This window comes from Electrophorus electricus, chromosome 23 (genome assembly GCF_013358815.1).
Source record: "Electrophorus electricus isolate fEleEle1 chromosome 23, fEleEle1.pri, whole genome shotgun sequence".
In the NCBI taxonomy this organism is placed as follows: Eukaryota; Metazoa; Chordata; class Actinopteri; order Gymnotiformes; family Gymnotidae; genus Electrophorus; species Electrophorus electricus.
Window position 1 is genome coordinate 4,337,531 of NC_049557.1, and position 19,319 is coordinate 4,356,849.

Here is a 19,319-nt window from a genome sequence, read left to right on the forward strand (position 1 = left end):
TGTGTACTGAGACAGTGTTAGAAAACACACACACAAATTATTTTATATATATATATATATATATATATATATATATATATATATATATATATAAAAAGAGAATAGTAAGAATCCAGTGCCTCCACACACAGCGAGGATAAGGACCCCTAGACAGTTCAAACGGTTAGCCACACAAATCCTCACACACCTGGACAACTAAACAGTTAATAAAACAAAACGTCATTAAGTTCCCAATGACTGGGGAGACTAGGGGATGTGCAAATATACATTTCATGACCAAGGAAAGAATAATCTTCCAAACACAGCTCACAGTTTATTGACAGTCTTAAGGACATGCTTAAAAAAAAAACACTCCCACACACATGGCTCCCTGTGGCCAGATAACATTAATTCATAATGAACATTCATAATGCATAACACATGGCGCAACAAGCAGCTTGTTTGCGAAAGGTGAGGAGGCACAGACAGGTGTGTCTGTGGGGCTGTACACTGTGGCCTCCTGCCAGACAGAACTGATTCAATTAGCACCGCCCAGCCAGCTTGTTAGAATAAGATCCCAGGTGACCGGTATCACACCATAATTTTTAAAATAAACGATTTTATCACATTAAGGTGGTGGCTCTTTCACCATTTTTCAAACACCACCTACTTTGAAAGCAGATTAAATGTCATGTTTAATTAAACACATTCTAGCCCTCTGTCAAAGCAGTGGGAAGTCACAGATATCTTTCAGTCCCCTGCAGTGTCCATGTCTTCATACTACCTTAAAAGAGCTATACTGAACTCTACTAGACACACATTCAATTCAAATGAACAAGTATCCCAAGGCTGTGCAACCACAGAAGGCCTCGCTTATCAAAATGTTTGCAGAATTGAGGAAGCTTTTTATTTCTCTTAAAAACACACAGAGTCCACCACAGTTTACATGGGTAAGGTAAAAAATAAACACAGGAAGCCTGCTGAATCTGCTTTACATTTAAGCTCTATTGTGTAAAACTTCAGACAAGGTCTCATGCCTTGTCTGGCCTGTTGGCGGGTGGATACGAACAATTTTTGGTCCTTCCATCAATAACACCTCAGCATCCAGAGATAGAAGCATGCAACCATGGTCGAAGTCAGAATGCCTGACACAGCAGGGAAGCAGGGAGGACTATGCCATGTAAATACACAGATGTCAGCCTCCACTTGCTATTCAATAGGAAATGATTAGAACTTGGCCACAGGGAAGTGTCTGCAGCGCAGCAGTGTGGACACATTAGCCGTGCGGATTCCTAGCATTCCATGCTCCAAATACACGCCTTCAAGAAGTGGCTTACAGCACACATGACCTCAAGAAGCTTCGATAAACTCAAATATGAAAGGGGCAGGCCACAGTTTAGGTGGGGGTTGGGGGTGTTGAATGAAGTGTAATCGCTTATGATGACCCTGTCTAGTGGTGCTCCTGGAAAGACCATTGCTTGAGTCCAGAAGTGCAGCTCTGGCCCCATGATGGACGCCTCCACAAAGGCCATGCTGGACCAACTGGGCTGGGTCCAGAATGGCCCCAGGCTCAGCTGACTTTCCTTGTGAGTCTGGACAGGCTGGGGAATGAATGGTTAGAGAACAGGCTCCCTTAACTTTTACCCCAATTCACATGCAGATCGCAGTGTGGGTATCAATGGAAATCTGATCTGAACTGCTTTGGGAGGCAAGCATTTCACTGAGCCTATGCCAATAATAGATCAATTTACTGAGGCAGAGGCTTTTAACTTCTTAATGTCCAATTGCAAATGTCCATGTTCCTAACTGGAAAGAAGTGATATTAGTGCAGCAATGACTTAGTGAGCTAAACATTATAGGACCCAAACAAACCACCGCAGTACATGCACAGTAGACAACCTCATACAGGTACTCTTACAGGTAGATCTACCTCATGAACTGCAACTGAAAAGCTGTACTGCAGTGACTTGCTAGAACTATACAATCCAAACTGTGCTAAAATTAAGTACATAAATACAGATGATGTCATATTGGTGTTATAAAGACTACTTTTTAAGAAAGTGTCAACCTAATGTTGGAAGGAGTTTTGCAGTGTAGTCCACTGGCTAGGCAAAAGAAGGCTGGGACTCTGGACAGGTCTCGGTATCATAAAAGCACTGTGGCAGTAGAAAGCGGTTACTGGCCTGAGTATTTATAAACCTGAAACCCTACACTGCCCGCCCCCACCATACTGCAGGCCACTCGAGCACCAGAAGCTGGGGCAGCAAGCGAGACCCAGGATAAGCTCCCTCCATCCTCTTCAGAGCAGAAGCAATGCCATCCTGTTTTGATGTCCGCTCCTCCTGAAGGGTGCAGCAGGGCACTGAGGAATCGACACCAGCTGGAGGTGGGGGAGGCGTGTGTGTTTGTGAATGCATGTGAGGGGGTGAGGGACATTCCCCATCTCACACAGGCCACCGGTACACAGTAAAGCGTAGAGCGGATATAAGGAACAAGTGCCCTGTTGAATTAGGCACACACACGCCCTGCTTTCTGCTCGCCCCCAACACCTCAAAATGTAAATACAACACGTCCAGTTTAGCTAGTCCTCATGCACAGAGGCAGTATTTACTACAGGCATGCTGGGGCCACAGCTTTTGGTTCCTAGTTCTTGCCTGTGGAAATTGTTAGAAAGTGGAGAGAACCATGAACATCTTTAAAAACAATGAACGTCAAAAGCTGGGAACTCAAGGGATGATGTTCCAAACCCCCATGCTGATGTTTGGAATATTCCAGAAGACCATTCAGAGCAGATTCATAAGAAACCCACCTAGAAACTTTCATTTTGTTTGCTTATTTAAAAATGCTCTGCGTCAGCCACTCATTTCATGCAGCTACATACTGTATCCACCAGCCACTGACCATTTCCTGTCCAAGACTGAGGGTGTTCGGCCTGACACCTTGCACTCACTCAGTCGGTCATTTGTGTAATTATTGCCCATAATAATTTTATGTAATTATTCTATGCGATAATGTGACATTTTGAGAGTGTGAACCATTTAAAAAAGTCTTTGAGGTAGCAACAACAGAGCTAGGTGCTATTGTGAAGACTAGGCTTTAAATAATCTATCATTTCTAAATAGAACATACAAAGTGCCAAAACAACTGCAGAAGGGGTTATCAGTCTCCCTGTCAAATATGCTATAAAAACTAGTTAAAGATAAGTGTGGAGATTCCAGCTTGTGAGGGTGTGTGCATGTGCATGCATGTTTATTTACATGACTAAACCATTTTTATGGCTTACTTTGGTTGAGAAAGACATTACCATTTCTAAAAACATTCTTTTTTCTTGTAAAGTGTGATTTATGGAATAGGACTGACACACAATCACAGCTAAACTTAGGCACAATCAGTGGGGAACAAAACATTCCGCCTGACGTGCGAACAGCCTCACTTAACCTATGTCAGCACAGATGGAGGGCATCTGGATGAGAGGCGCTCCAACTGATCAGCAAAAAGTAATTTGATAGCCTGCTCTCCCCTTTATACACCAATGGCATGAAGCAGGAAAACCCAAACTTCAAAAGTCTTTGATCCTGTAAAATGTGTCCTCAGATCAAAAGACAAAAGAACTGGTGTACCACACTTGAAATGCATATAGCACGTATGTATAGCCCAATGTGGCCTACTGATGCAAAGCCAACTATTCAAATGTAAACTGTGGCAGTTTATAACTCTTCTGTTCTCAAATACACTCAGGCAACGTTATGATTTGATACAAATCTGAAGCACCATGTCAGCTTTATTTCTACAAACTCCTACCTCAACCCACCTTTGTGCCCTCTTTTTGAAATCACTGAACAAAAATCCTGATGTTTCAGCAATAGTTTCTGATGACTACATCGCTGTTTTGTGGGTGCACTTACACACAATAGATTTTAAATGTTGCATTACATACATGACATTGCATTACAAACATGTATAACTGTCTTTAGCAGACACTGGTCTTAACCTCAGAGGTTAATAACGACACACGGCCAGATCAAAGAACAGATTATCTTGTCATCAGTTCGGTCGGACATTTTTCCAAAAAGACCACTCAAATTTCCATTATCGGATTGATCGCGTACACTGGTACACCTAAGTATGTGATGTTTTATGACTGACAAGCGAATCGAGGGTCAGGATAGTAGAGATTCGAGCCATCTCGAGTTTTTCAGAGATGTGGTTAAACCATTGAGTGTGTTTGTGAGAATGGGTACGAACATGGGTGGACTGCTTCGCTTGGCAAAGAGTGCTGACTGACCTCTAAAAGACGTCTTTGTAAATGCTCCTTTAATCAGTGGACTGAGAACCAGCTAAAAGGGGAACCAGAATAACCTAACTGTTCAGCTAAGTGTAACGTCTAAAGTCACACTGATTACCAAACTGTCCATCAAAATCAACCCATTTCGCAACCAAATGATTTCTGATGCAGTGTACAACTACGAACTAACTGTCGACCTCATAAAAAAATAAGTGAATGAACGAAATGAGGCGGCGTTATTGGTTCTTGGCAGAACGCTTATTTCACTATCGGTGCTCTCCTACTCTTCAAGGTACGCGCCAAAGTGTTCGTTTCCCGTTAACTCGTGCAAACAAGCTAGAACTGACTGCTTATTTGGTCAGACATGAGACTATGAATAAATTACGGTGCACTGCGCTTAAAATGCAACGCGTATCGAATCTTGTCTCTTAAACTGTGGTATGTGTAGCAAGCAAGGTAATGCTGCGCTTCACAGAACGACTCTGCCAATGTAACCTTGCAGGAAAATAAACTTACCGACTGGAGAAAAGCAAGAGTCCTCACATAATCCCGCTCAGTGTTCAAGATCTCGTTCAAAACGCAGAGTCTTAAGCGAAGTTGGCGATCTGAATCCTTGGAAGTCTGATCTACGTTTTCTTGAAGACTGTCCTCCTCCATGTTTCTCGCTCACACCGAGCCCTTTTATAAAAGTCCCACCAAAATAACGCCACTTGCTCGCAGGCAATGAGAAACGAAGCAGCGTGTTTTCAGTCCATTTCGTCGTGCATCGCACGCACCGCAGGGCAAGATGCGCGAGAAAAGCCTTAGTCGTTTTATTTAACCAACTTCAGTGAAGTTAAAACACTCCGCTTATGATCAGCAGCAAGTGAATTAAGACGTCTCATTTAAAATGTTTTTATTGTTTTAAAGGCAAACCAAAGACGAAACGCATGTGTAGACGTGATGTGGTCTTCTCACTCAAAGCAAAGAAAGTGATTCTAAAGAAATAATTACGTCGTCCTTCCTTCTTCAGTAAACAAGAGAACTAACTCATGATGTGCGAGCAACAGTGGGAACCACAGCGGTGAACAGTAGTTCCAGAAAACTTGAGCACGCCGAATGTAGGCTAGACGAAAAGACGTTGTGAGACGATGTGGAGTAAATCAGTCGGGCGCTAGGGGGACAGTCTGTAAATTGTTTTGCTTGGTCAATCCCGTCTCTCTCTCTCTCTCTCTCTCTTTCTCTCTCTCTCTTCGGGACATGCTTAATTATCACACTGCGTCTTTCCTGTTTAAAACTGCTATATTGATGTATCGGTTCAATATTTAACCCTACATCTTTTTTTCTGACTTGCCTGTGGGCTATAATGTACGCTATAATAACTTTGATTTTATTTTCACCTAAAACTATCACGTGATTTACCAATTCAATTCTAAATCGAGTTATAGAACTAAAATGTTATGCATACAGGAAAACCCTAGTTCGCTATGCTTTAGATGTTAATTTTATTAGACCTGCGGGGATGGTGAGGGGAAGGAAGTTAACTTTTGTGCTGACACCGCACACTTCATCTGCTGCAGGTTTACTTCAGAGTGTGTCCTGGGGCCAAATTTATAATATGCTAAAATAAAACTGCATCAGTCTTATATTCTATACTTGTATACTGTGCAGCATAGGATGTGGCAGTTACACCATTGCTTTGAATTAGATTGATGGCGACTGACACAATGACATCCTGAGCTCCACTACCTGTTTTGGCAGAACCTGTTCACATCCTGTTTACATCTACTACAAAGAGTCAAACTAAAACACAAAGGCACGCCATTTTACCACAAAACTAAAGAGTCTTCACCAAATCGGAGCACAAGGCTGCTTAGTCTTCTCAAAGTACTGTTATTCATGCTTTTCTTCCCCAGCAATTCCAGAGCTTCCAGACATTAACTGTTTGACTCACTGAAATAAATCTGTACCACAGAGTATCTGTCCGAACAAATGCAAATTTAATAAACAAGATAAAACAAAAAAACATGCTGTCAATTCAAAAAACAAAAAAACAAAACAAAACAGGCGATCTGTATAGAGGACTCCATCTAGTGACAGCACTCGTCACCAGCACTATTCTTTCAGCCTCCTGTTACGCTTGTATGATGTCACTTCTAGAATGTGTAAGTGACATCATATAGAACACCAGAATACTGAAAAGATGAAAGCCCGACCTTGAACATTTATCAAAGTAAGCAACGCTATTTAAATACTCTTAAAGGTAAGAATGCGGATTATATGCTTTTAAAATTACCTTATATCTTAATGCATTTTAGATAAATGGAAAAAACTGAAGTTTTTAAATGAAAATTATATTCAACTGTGTTTGTTGAAATGCCATGTTGATGATCAAAGAATACAAAATAGTTGTTGCCCAAAATAGAACAGAATTCCTATTTCTATTGTTTAGTTCATTGTTTAGCTCAAACCTGTTACAAGACAAAGATGAACTCGTGTGCATATACCACAAAAATGTAGCCAATTTGTACTTAACCTATTAATATATTTGCTTATTTCTTATGCAACATTACAGACCTTTTCATAACCTTTGGCAAAACAACTGATTAAGTCCCTTTTCAACATTTTCAAAGCCCATGACACACTATGATGATGATGGGTTTTTTGGCCCAGCACTCTTTGCAGACCTATTTTAATCTCCTAACATTTATGTGTTTTCACATATAATCTTCTTATATAAGGTCTGAAGTATTCCAGTGGATTTTAGACTTGACATTTTAAAGCTTTTAATCACTTCTCCAGACATATTAATGAGTATGTGTAATGTACTTGTGCACAATCCAATCTCCCCTCCATCTTTAATTTAATTCCTTTCATTACCCTGGAACTTAGTTCTTAGCGTTGACTGCAATGTTTGTTTTTAATTGTGGAATCATTAGCAGTGAAGATCAAGGTGAGTGAGGTTTGTTGCTTTTTTATGTAATTTATTTAACTGTGGTTTACTTTGTAAATGGTGAGGCTTTGGCAGGACATCTACTTGTACTTCCAAGCACATGGATAGCATGGCATTGAATGTTGTCTGTCAAAACTTCTTGCAACTTGAAAGTCTGGAAAACAATCAAGTGAGTTTTTGCTTCCAGATCAATAAACAAAAACTCACTTGTTTACTGAACCATTCTAACAACTCACTGTAATTTCCCCCCTGTAATTGGATTAAATTAATCAGACGGGTAATTACTTTTTTTTACACCTCAAGATTACATATTTAATTACCTTGCACATTCAAACACAGTTAAAGGCACAAACCTTGGTGTCTTAGGCTCCCTTGCCACTTACCACTGCTGTCCACAAAATGAAAACAAACTCAGTGTACTACATATGGAACAATAAGTAACAGCAAAGCCAGGGGAAAAAAACTTCACTGTAGTAGTGTACATGCTGCCACATGACTCCTTTTGCTGTACATTCTTTCATTCAGTTATTTAACATGTGAGCTCAGTCTTTTTCTAATTCTTTCCACCTGTGTATCCGTTGGCAGGAAGCATCTGACAGACATCCTTATTTCTGCAGATTTTACATTCATGTACACCTCTGCTTTCCTGTTGGTAGTGCTGGGCTGCATCTTCGTGCACTCCCCCAGCCCATGTAACACTTCAGATGGCGTGGACCTGGAGGACTTGGCTGCTACCAACACATGGGTCATCATGCGAAGCTCTCCCTGCAGTGCCACCTGTGGCCTGGGCCTGCGCATCCAGGAGCTCTGCCCTACGGGGCTGGCACAGGCCAATGGCACGACTTGCCATGTCCGACAGGTCCAGTGCTTGCAGAGCTGGCAGTGTGGCCTGAGGACCCAGACAGTAGTTGTTGGACAGAGGGTGGAACTGGACTGTCTGGAGGAGGTGATGGAAGCCATGGGTCGCTTTGCCTTCATAGTGTCCTGGCGTTTTGCGCGAGGCATCATTACCACAGACAACAGCTTGTTCATGCAACACGACGTTCCAGGGCTAGACCGGGTGGTGCTAGACCCAGTTAGGGAGGAGCACGCTGGGACATACCGCTGTGACGTACAGGATACGTCCTACCACAAGGTGAAGAGGATGTACAAAGGAGTTAAGGTCTTATCTTCACGTGTGTTGAGCTTGGATTTCACTAAGAGTTTGATTCAGTGGGAAAAACCTGGGGACCTGTGGCCAAATATAACTCTCGTCACTGGGAAACTATATCCAGGCAACACGGTCCAAAACATGGTACTGGTTAGTTTGTCTATAGCTATGGTCATAGCCATGATCATCTTTGTTGCTCTTTTTATTTTTTCTTACTGGAAAAGGGTCACTGAGCAACAGCCCACCTTCCCATGAGTATTTATGAACTCTTTGACAACTGACAAGCTCTATTTGTATTACTTCCCTGCATGGCTCAAATAAACACTTAAGCAGTGTAAGATTCCCTGGAGTTGTTTTTATACTCATGTTTTAGAGCAGCTTGAAGTGTGGAACTGGATTGCGTTGCTGAATGTGGTGTCATATACCCAAGTTTCTTAAGTTATTCAAAACCCTATTAATGAGGGATCCGGTATCTGAGACACTGTAAGGCAGGCTTGCAAATGAATAATTAAATTGGACCGTCATTCTGTTAATATTGACAAGATTATAACATTTGTACACAGCTTCTTACACTATGAACACTATGGATTACATTAAAATTTAGACCAAGTTCATCAACTGCAAATTTGAGGTGGTGGGGGGGAGGAAATAAGAAGATCAACACCTGATAAATTAAGTGGTGTTTTATTGAAGATCCTTTACAGGTTAAATGTGTGCGCTCACCACAAATACTTTTAATAACAACCCAGTGAAAGGTGCTCTAGCAAGTATACTTACAACCTACAAACTTCTCAAACCAAATCTTAAGGCAGAGAGAGGTCCCATTACTTCATCTCACAGTAGTTTGCAACATTTTAAAAACCATGAGCCTTATTTACAAACACTGAAGGTAGGAGAATGATTTTCAGATTATACTTTGGATTTTAAGTGAACAGTAAGAGTCGTCTAGGCTACAAGTAAGCCCCTCCTGGACAAGTTCCGCACTCTACCTTAGTTTTGTGTAGGTCTTGGTTTGAATAAATAAGCCCTATATCTTTCACAACACAAACCCTCTCAAAACATACATACACATTGGTTTTATTCCGCAAGCTGGTAGTACGTATAAAAATATTCTGAAATATTCACAAAGCTACTAACCTACTTTATATTTGTCTGTTTACAAAACAAACATTAGTCAACCATTGTGTTTGTGAACCATTCAACATCCTTTTAAGTGTATTGTACATACAAGGAAAATAACAAAAATGTGCAATGTTCACTCATGACTAAATACGTAACTGTGTCTAACAATGTTCCCAAAATTCCAAGATTAATGGTCAAAAAAAGACCATCAAGACCTCGAGAATCAAGATAAATTTTCCTGTAGACAACTAAACAATCTCTGCATAACACCAGACATCTTCAACCCAGCAAAGCAAATCAAAAGGACAATAAAATGTTAAGATTAAACAGAAGATCAGCTTCTCCTGATAGGCATGGTTTTGTTCCAGCATGTTGACTTTCACACAGATTATGAGGGCACCAGCTGCAGAACTGTCTAATCTGATCAGACATGTTCTCACTAACAGTTAAAATCAATCACAAGCATTAAAACATTGAGTCTCCCCAATATTCTGACTCCACAATGCTGGATCTGGGGGAATGATTACCACCAAGGCGGAGTATAAATGGAAAAAAAAATAATAATAAAAAAAAAATGTAAATCTCCATGCCATCCAGCAGCACTCATGTAAAAGCATGTGTCAGAACACAAAGACTGCAGCGTGTATCTAATGTTCTCACAGGAGCAAAAAAAAAAAGGATTTACAGCACACTATACTGCACCCCGTTTTGCTCTACAAAAGCCTACAGCATTTTGGGGGGAAAAAAAAGAAAAAAAAAAAAAAAAAAAAAAGACATACAATCTTGCACATTCTTTATGAGGCCATGCACACCATTATTTATTTAGTTATTGATGTGACCTGTTTCACAGACAGGCAGAACACATGACAATTCAGATATGGCAAACTTCCTAACCAGTCAAAAAATGACTTCTTTAAAAGCTTGTTTCAAATCTTCTTTTTGCAAATCCAGTAAATCCAGCAGGTGAACCTCAAAAGCCAATGCATAATCTTAAGATATATTCAAGCCTTGATGTGTCTTTGTAGCACACACCTACAGCATGATAATTTAATGATACAACCACACTCAAATTGCAGCTAAGGTTGTCGGGCAAAGGATTCCATTTCAAATATATGCTGATGAAGAAAGCTACTGAAAGCCATCAGAGTAAGATGCCATCAAGCAAGCAGCTCAAAGACCTGAGACCTACAGTGTATAGTGACTACATTGCAATTCCCTACTTCAAAAAAAACCAAACAAAACTTTAATTTCCTAATTTTCTATAATTATATACATGCCCTTGCAATCACAATGCACCAAGTAACCTCCTACATGTATACAATAATGCAAATACCTACTCCTAAGATTGCTTTAATTATTGCAACAATAATATTGTCAAATACTGTTCAATGACTTTAATAATAGGCAATTCTTGAATTATTAGCAAAAGACAATCCCTAGACACAGTAATTTAATGCTGTTTTTAACCAAACATACAAAATAGAAAACATTCTCAAAGCTCAAGAACAAACTAAGCTGCTCAAAGGCATAAACTGGACTCTTCACCAGGAGCCATAGCTGTTACAAATCAAGTCTTTGGTAAAATATAGCTTTCCTTACTAAGACAGCATGCTTTTCTGTCCAGTATCAACATGGAAGACTGGTCAGTATATAATCTTTTAATAAACAAGTTCAGTTCACTCTGAACTGTGCTGTTCCTTTTATTTATGCTAAAGTCTAGATGGGTTTGTTCAAAAACGGAACAGGGTACATAAGTGATCTGTTTTAAGGAACAGAGATTTTCAAGAGTATAAATACCGGTTTAATTTAGAAATATTACATAAAGCCGCTCCAGTGATGTAAACGAAACATTGTGGTGTATATTGTGGTCCATAGAATTTCAGTTGGTCATCTTGGCTGGCTGATGTACTTTGGAAATGTACAAATAAACTTTTGGTTCAGTTTGCAGCAGTACGACAGGCTATTTGTGATATTTTGCTGGTGTAAAAGGTGATTACTGGAACATTCATGTAGTATTCAAATATAAGGCAATGTCTGCTTCTGATGGGCAGATTCAAATGCATTTTGAGCTTTTCAAACAGTGACCACAATTTGGATAACCATTAGAAAAGCCCATCGAGTTGTGCCGTTGTTAGCAGGCTGAAGTCTGTGGTGGCAAGTGTCTAAGCAAGTTCTATTAAAAAAGTGGAGCTAAAAAACAAATGAATCCAAATGTATGGACTTTGAAAAGATTACAGAGAGATTCCTCTTCTCATTTTCCATTTACTTTAAACAAAAGGTCATGATGGAGACTGAAGCCAAGCAGGGTTCAAGGTCACACTTTGTATAAAAGCAATCTCTTTGAGGGTGGACAGACCAAAAAAAAAAAGAAAAAAAAAAAGAAAAAAACCTCTATTATGTGGGAAAAACAGGATTCAACTGCAGTTAGCCCTAAATCTTACATCAGCTAAAAAGCTTCAACTGAAGAAGCTAGAAAAAAGAACCAGCCAGTGCTGGAAGAAAAGAGGTCCACCACCATATTGACTCATTGCAGAGTGGGTAAAACGGGATGATTCTGGAGATGCAGAACAACAAATCTGCAGCAATGAGAAGTAACAGGGAAGACAATCCTTGTAGAAAAACACTATGTCCACAAGAACCCAGCGAGTTAAGAGCTTATCTCTTTCCTGATTTCATATAGGAAGGAATAGCCCCCCGAGCAGTCAGGCCCTCAAAGCGCTTGTATGTGTAGTTAATGAAGACCCAGTCTTTGTTCTTCAAATTCACATCACTGTGGTTGGACACAACTGTGGCTGAAGGAGAATAAGTTAGTTTCAATATACAGGTAAAACAATAAATGTTGAATAGAACCTCTGCATTTTACATTCTGTAAACATACCTGATGGCTGCAAGATGTCAGACTCTGGAAACTCATCAAAGTTAGAGGTGTCATCTATGCTTTTAATCTCAATTGGAATGGCAGCAGGTCTCTCTCTGTTAAAAGGGTTATACAAAATGTTCTAAACTTCATTCTTCATACAAAAATTATCCTTTAAATTCGGAAATAGGTTGCCCATAAATTCAACAAAGTTGTTCAACACTTCTAGTATCTTTGTATAACCATGCATATCTTAATCAAGGTTTCTACCTGATATGGTCATAGTCCACACCCTCAAAGAAAGGATTGGACTTGATCTCTTCCACTCCAGAAGAACCAATTCTGTTTTCACTCTCACAGCAGAACCTAGTATACACACTGGTTTCTTAGTAATATACTTAGAAAACTGAACACTGCCACAACAGATTACATTACCTGTGTCAACTACATGCAGTAAGAAAATGATTAGCAGTAAGATCAACATGCATACATGCATCCTGTGCTTTTGTGGCAGCTAAGCTGAATACTTAATAAAGGGGGGGAAAATGAACCTGAGGATAAGATCCTTTGCCTTCTCTGAGATGGGAACTTCTGGAGGAAAGGTCAGCGTTTCTCGCCAGTTCATCACCTTCCTATATGTCTCCTGAGGGGTCTCTGAGCAAAAAGGTGGGTAGCCTGCAAAAGCAAAAAACCACAAAATCAGCCAGAAGCACTGCACGATCATTTGTCTTGTATTAACATGTAAGATGACCCTTTCTAAAATTAAAAATATTATTATTATTATTATTATTATTATAACAACAACAACAACAACAATCTTACTAACTTAAAACCATTATGTATGTGATAGATTTTGAAATGTATGGACAGATTCACCTATGAGCATTTCATACATGATGACCCCAAGGCTCCACCAGTCACACAGTTTATTGTACCCATTTTGCATAAAAACCTCAGGGGCAATATAATCTGGTGTTCCAACAGTAGAAAAAGCCTGGAAGAGAGGGATCATTGACATTTACTTCCAACATAATAGGAAGAAGCGGAACACAATACCCACATATTTCCATATTTATTCTAAGCTACTTATTAAAAATGCAGCTCCTGATTTAAGCATGTCTACTTACAAGATAAAGCCATTTACCAAATCTAGTCCAAAAACTTTTGTCTATTTTGCATAAGTAATGTGCAACTTTAAAAAGAAAATGTGTTTTAAGTAAAACTATTATCCCACTCACTTGCTACGACCTAAGATTATGACTCACCAGCTGTCTCCTATTTCTCTTCCATGTTTCTGCTTTTCTCTTTGAGTTCATGTTTTGGAATGCTGCAGAGGAAAAACTCAAAGTTTGGTAAATGGGGTCAAACCTACATCAGACAAACCTATGCATACAAGTTGATAAATGACTCTGTTTGCATATATACAAAGATTTTACCACATCAGAGTGTTAAGGGCTTTAAGGCAGCCAATCTCAAAGAGCATGGTTGTGCAGCCCAGCTGTGGATTATTCATACTGGCTCTGAACTGCCTCCACCCTTAGTACAGGAGGTGGCTCTGGAGTGGCAAAACTGCACTGCGATTTAAATACCATATCAGACACAGCAGACGGTTGAGGGCCATTTCTTTGTCAACAAAGATAACCTAGCAACCGCTACATGGACAACCACTGACTAGAGGCTTGTTTCCATTACCCACAGGCAGTAAACCTGACAGGGGGATTTCTATGAATTCTACTGGATATTAGGTGCATTATTAAGGAGGAAAATCAGGAGCTCATAAAGTAACAGCTAGTTTAACAAACTGACTGGCAAACATAAGCAGACTTGGAAAATGTGTCAACTGGCGAATGGTACACAGTAATTATAAGTCGAATTACCTTAAACAAGGGAAGGCAAGTGATACATTGCTTCCATGACTCTAGGTATAAACAGTTCAAACACTTGCAAGCACTGACAAAACATCTGCCATTTAATGAATTTATAGTTCAGGTAGTTCACTTTGTGCTAGCTAAGCAATGCAAAGAAAGACCAAGAACAGGAGGACTGAGAGCACCCATCTCACAGACAGACACACAAGGTAAGAAGCATATCTCAAAAGCGTTGCGTATAACGGAAGCCTGTAATCATGTTGTTACTGCCATGATAGTGACAGATATTTGATGGCTTACTGAAGTCTCTAGGCAAGCTGTGGTTGAGGTTCCTGTAAAATTCTGTCCTGTGAGCTTTCTTCAGTCCCGTACACAGGCCAAAATCAGACAGCTTTACATGGCCCTATGCAAGCAAAAATAACATGATGTATATGTGTCACCTATCTGGCCGAACAAAATACAAAGCAGAAAAGAAATTACACAGTTATGTTGAGAGCATCTGTAGGAATGTAAAACCAGTAAAGACAAAGGTTTGTATGCATTTGTGTGTATGCATCTCACCTTTGAATCCAGTAGCAGGTTGTCAGGTTTGATGTCTCTGTGGATGAAACCCAACCGGTGAATGGAGTCAATGGCTAGTACAGTCTCAGCAATGTAAAACTGGGTAGCCTCCTCTGTCAGAGTGTCTTTCTTCATCAACAAAGTCATCATATCTCCTGTAGAGGCAAATAGTGAGTTTTGGTTTTCTAGGCCATGGTGAACAAGTCATTAAAAAAAAACAAAAAAAACCCACACATTCATAGAGAAATGAATATCCCTGGATTTCAACTTTAAATTTAAACCTCATTAAACAAAATGTTTTCAATAGTTCTGCATGGCCTAAACTATCAAAACATTTTGTTGAACATATTATCACATTAATACATGATCAAACACTAGCGAGCCATATAATATTTTTTTTGCAAGCGCCTGTAGCCCAACAGCACATACCCCCAGGTAGGAATTCCATTATGAGGTAGAGGTTCATCTTATCCTGAAAGCTGTAAAACATCTTGACCACCCACAGACTGTCTGCCTCCACCAGAATGTCCCTTTCTGCCCGGATATGGCCAACCTAGAGCATGTGGGATAATCAACAAAACAATTGGATTTTGTGTCATGGCAGTTATTGTCCTGGTGTGCAATTTAGTTGTTTTAGTCATTCTAATTTGTTTCACTGAACAACGCTGCTTTGGTCAGTGAAACAAATAATTTTCCAGTTTTGAGATTCACCCACACAATATTTATTTTTCCCTCTGTCAGATAATGCAATGCCAATCTAAAGGCGTTGGTCTTATGATGAAAAGTTGCAAAACTGTAAGAATAAACCTAGAATGACATTGACAGAAATAGTCAATAACCTGATTAGAGAAGACTCACCTGTTCTTTCTCAAGCATGTCAGCCTTGCGCAAGATCTTCATGGCATATACATGGCCTGTGTCTTTCTTCTGAACTAGACGCACCTATTTCAAATGTAAATGCTCACTTAATGATCTAAAACCAACTTCAAATCCTAAACAAATGTTTAAAAAATGAACTATGAATGTAGGTAATGAAGCTCCACATGAAAAAAATTTTACTGTAGAAAATTAGACATTTTAAAAAATGCCAGGCTAAGATTAAAAGGACATACCTCTCCAAAGGCACCACGACCAATCACCTTGAGTGACTCAAAGTCATCTAGTCCAAGACGTGTTCGCTTAAGACGGAGAAATTCTGTCTCTTTCCTTGCATGCTGAGAGCGTCGTTGGCGCTTCTACAGTACAAATTAAAAACAGCTGCCATTTTAAAGCAATAAAGCATTTTTCAATTCACAGATCGAATTTATGGATGCCAAATTATCAAGACACTGATTATTCTACAGAATAATTCTACAGAGCTCAGTCACTTTCACAGGCACTAAATGTGTGCTACTCATCAACAAATGTGACCTTTTTTGTCGAAGTAAACAAAACAAACCTCTTCATCACCTAGCCCCTCCTGATCCATTACCTTCTCCAGCTTCTGCTGCCTATGACACAGTTTAATACAGCTATAAGAATAAAGTGTATCTTAAATTTAGAGTGTTATTGTTTGAATTAGCAAAACATTTAGGACTGATATGCCATGCACTGAAAAGTAAGGCATAGCAGAAAAAAGAAATGGCAGAAATGAAATGATGAAAAAAATGCCTCTTCCAACATGTGTCAGACTAGCTCAAGGTAGAAACAACTCTAAAGATATTCACTGTTTTGGTATGATGCTCAAGATACTACATGCATCATGGAAACCTGTCAAGCTAGTTTAATGCTAGTGAATGTCACTGCACCACATTCGCAGAGGTAGATTTTCCATTACATTGACAAAAAATTAAATAAAATAAATTCTATAGCTCAAATTTCAATTGGGGTACATTAAGATTACATAACTGAAGTATGTGAATCATTTACATTTACGTCATTTAGCTGACGCTTTTTCCAAAAAAAAAACAACTTAGAATTATGACTGAGTACAACTTGAGCAATTGAGGGTTAAGAGCCTTGCTCAAGGGCCCAACAGTGGCAGTGGTGAGGCTTGAACCAGCAACCTTCTGATTACAAGTCAAGTACATTAACCACTGAGTTACCACTGATGGATATCAAGAGGGTATTGCTCAAAGTGTCACTTTGCAGAATGCTGGCATTTTGACAGCCCCAACTCACCTCATCTCTCTCTCCTCATGTTGGGATATCAAGTTGCTGTAGAAGTTCTCCAGGGTGACCTTTGCCAGCGTGACACGCTCCTTAGTGTGGTTGCTCATTGAGGAACAAGATGTTTGACCTGTCATTGCCATAGTTACCTGGAAAAAAAAAAATTATACACATCATATCAGACCATGCATGAAGAAGTTGTCTAGCTTTTGGTTGAATCAAATAGGTTCTACTGATACAACCTAAACCATGAAAATTTGTATAGTAAAGATAACGTGATGTCCAGTATAATTAGACCATTCTAAGTGTTTACTTGAAAGACAAAGCAGAAAGACAAAGCAGAAAGACAAAGCAGACTCCTTGCACAACACCTTTAACTAAACAGTACATAGGCCAATTTCTTGACCGACAAATTTGACATTTTCTCAAAAATCTACAGCCATGACACTTTATTCTAGGCTACAGCAAATAGTCTGCTTAGGTTACTTTAAATGTAGACAGCCTATTATTTTTAAGTTTGCATTAACCATCAACCACTGTGGTCACTTATAAACCTACGCAAACACTTCTCCGTGAAGCAAATGCTGGTCAAGGTTTCGAAGTCGCATTACAATTGAAATATGACTAGCGAAGCGGCTTGGAACTGTAAGCAAAAGCCATATTTGACAACTAAGCTAACAAATGTCTCAAGGATCATGTAGTAAGTCGAGATGGGAGATTGCTTGAATCCTCTTGATGAAGTTTGACGCTTCTGTGAGCAGAGAGCTACAAGTTCAGTAGCAAGAAATAGCTAGCGAGAACTTAACTGGGACATGCAAGAAGAAAGGACAGATAAACACTGGCACTTCGTTTGCATAGGTTAGCTAACCTAACATTACAAATACAGACCTTCCACCTTTGGTAGCTAAGAAAAAATTGTAACTATCACCATGTAACCATCCTAACTAGTAGCTAGCTACCTAGCCAATTATAACTGCAAGAAGGAATATTGTTTAATTCCAATATTATTAAAGTTGGTTAACACTACTCTTTTTACATTAGCGAACACGTCACCAAGTAAACTAGCTAGCTCGGCCGGCACACAAGCAGGGGCAGGCGTATTCCTAAGTAGATAGCGATTACTAAACCCACAGAAAATAGCTCTTAGCTAGCAGCTAGGCATAAGAAGACTTCCGTATATTTGGCAATGTGACAAACAGTTAGGTAGCAACCTATTACATGAAATAGCTTAGCTTTCCCAGCTAGATATCTTACAATCTGATTGCCAATAGTAAAGTCGAAACTATTTTTTTCAACTAGACATCAACTGCTTGTTATCTAGGATAACTAGGATAGCTGGCTACCTAAATGTTACCTAAACCTGCTCGTTAGTTGTCGTCATCCGCCTTCGGTGACAAAATTAGAAAAAAGTGCAAGTAGGTTAGCTAATCTAGTATGAACAGGTAAGCGATAATCAGCAAGTCAGAACTAAACTAACTAAAGCTAGCTAACTAGCTAAAGTAACTTCAGTAGTTAGTAGCTTGTTAGCTAGCTAACTATCCTAACATTGATGTTGTATACAATTTGAGCTAAACTTTTGTCTACTCAACAGAAAAGGCAGAAAACGGGGCGGGGCGGGGGGGGTATTATATACCTTGCCTTTTAGTTACTACAGTGTGTAACTTTTAATTGCTTACCTTCTGCTCGACCTCAAACTGTTTGCAACCTACTTGTGAACAGGGGTCATTCTTTTCTTCTTCCGGAATACTATTTCAGACCACCAAAATAACAGTCCGATTCCGAAGACATATCATTCTTTTTAAACAAACATAGAAAATTCAACATAAAAAATTTGGTACTTCTCTGTTTGGATAAATTGTGCTGCTGCCATCTTGAACGGCTGTAATCTGTGCAATTTCTGGTGCAAAAATAGATTAATATGGTATACATTAATCACAAGGAGGATAACCCTAAGATGGTCTGGAAGAAGCAAGTCAATAAAGTTATAACACTATGCGGTACTTGTAGCATTTAGCAGAAATTTGAGCAAATTAACTGCTAAATACCCTTGTATGCAGGACTCTGTGATATGCAGTTGGTGATCTGCCATTTGAGATTAATAAATAATCACAATGATTAAGAAAATATAAATTTTATAGTAATCATAGACAATCATAATTGTTTAGATTTATTAAACTTTTGCAAACATGACTTCCTAATATATCTTAAGTGGCTGTCTGAAAAGTTTTGTGACTTTTGTTCAAAATAGTACAAAAAATAGAAAAAACTTTGATTTGCGAGAGCTTTTCAATGCGATACAAAACACTAAAATCTAATCTTCCCCAGATTCTAGTTTTATTATCACTTTCATTTTCCTCCTTGAGAATTTATTCACTTGAAGTAATTTAAGCAATGGCTTTATGGAATTCACAGTGAAT

At 39.2% G+C, this 19,319-nt stretch overlaps 3 protein-coding genes across 4 annotated transcripts in view; 1 reads left to right on the forward strand and 2 right to left on the reverse strand.

The window, feature by feature from the left end:
• Positions 1-5,402, reverse strand: part of prex1 (phosphatidylinositol-3,4,5-trisphosphate-dependent Rac exchange factor 1) — a 51,026-nt gene extending 45,624 nt beyond the window's left edge. The window contains exon 1 of the mRNA XM_027016006.2: positions 4,781-5,402. Within this exon, the coding sequence (XP_026871807.2) occupies positions 4,781-4,921 (141 nt within the window). The 5' untranslated portion in view covers positions 4,922-5,402. The remainder of the gene's footprint in view (positions 1-4,780) is intronic.
• A 1,044-nt stretch (positions 5,403-6,446) lies between these two features.
• On the forward strand, positions 6,447-8,620 carry tmem81 (transmembrane protein 81). The gene is made up of 2 exons (XM_027015977.2): positions 6,447-6,506; positions 7,814-8,620. The coding sequence occupies exon 2, from the start codon at positions 7,825-7,827 to the stop codon at positions 8,599-8,601; it is 777 nt and encodes a 258-aa protein (XP_026871778.2). The 5' UTR covers positions 6,447-6,506; positions 7,814-7,824; the 3' UTR covers positions 8,602-8,620.
• A 393-nt stretch (positions 8,621-9,013) lies between these two features.
• On the reverse strand, positions 9,014-18,614 carry stk38a (serine/threonine kinase 38a). Of its 2 annotated transcripts, none has more exons than XM_027016062.2 (14): positions 18,579-18,614; positions 16,915-17,051; positions 16,193-16,244; positions 15,867-15,989; positions 15,613-15,696; positions 15,184-15,307; positions 14,755-14,909; positions 14,494-14,596; positions 13,591-13,652; positions 13,202-13,319; positions 12,877-13,000; positions 12,596-12,691; positions 12,347-12,441; positions 9,014-12,260 (listed from the first exon to the last, which is right to left on the reverse strand). In XM_027016062.2, exons 2-14 carry the CDS (start codon positions 17,043-17,045, stop codon positions 12,124-12,126), a joined length of 1,404 nt encoding a protein of 467 aa, XP_026871863.1. In that variant the 5' UTR covers positions 17,046-17,051; positions 18,579-18,614; the 3' UTR covers positions 9,014-12,123. The 2 variants fall into 2 exon arrangements, with proteins under 2 accessions (XP_026871863.1, XP_026871864.1); XM_027016063.2 differs by lacking the exon at positions 18,579-18,614 and adding an exon at positions 17,461-17,756.
• Positions 18,615-19,319: the final 705 nt, after the last annotated feature.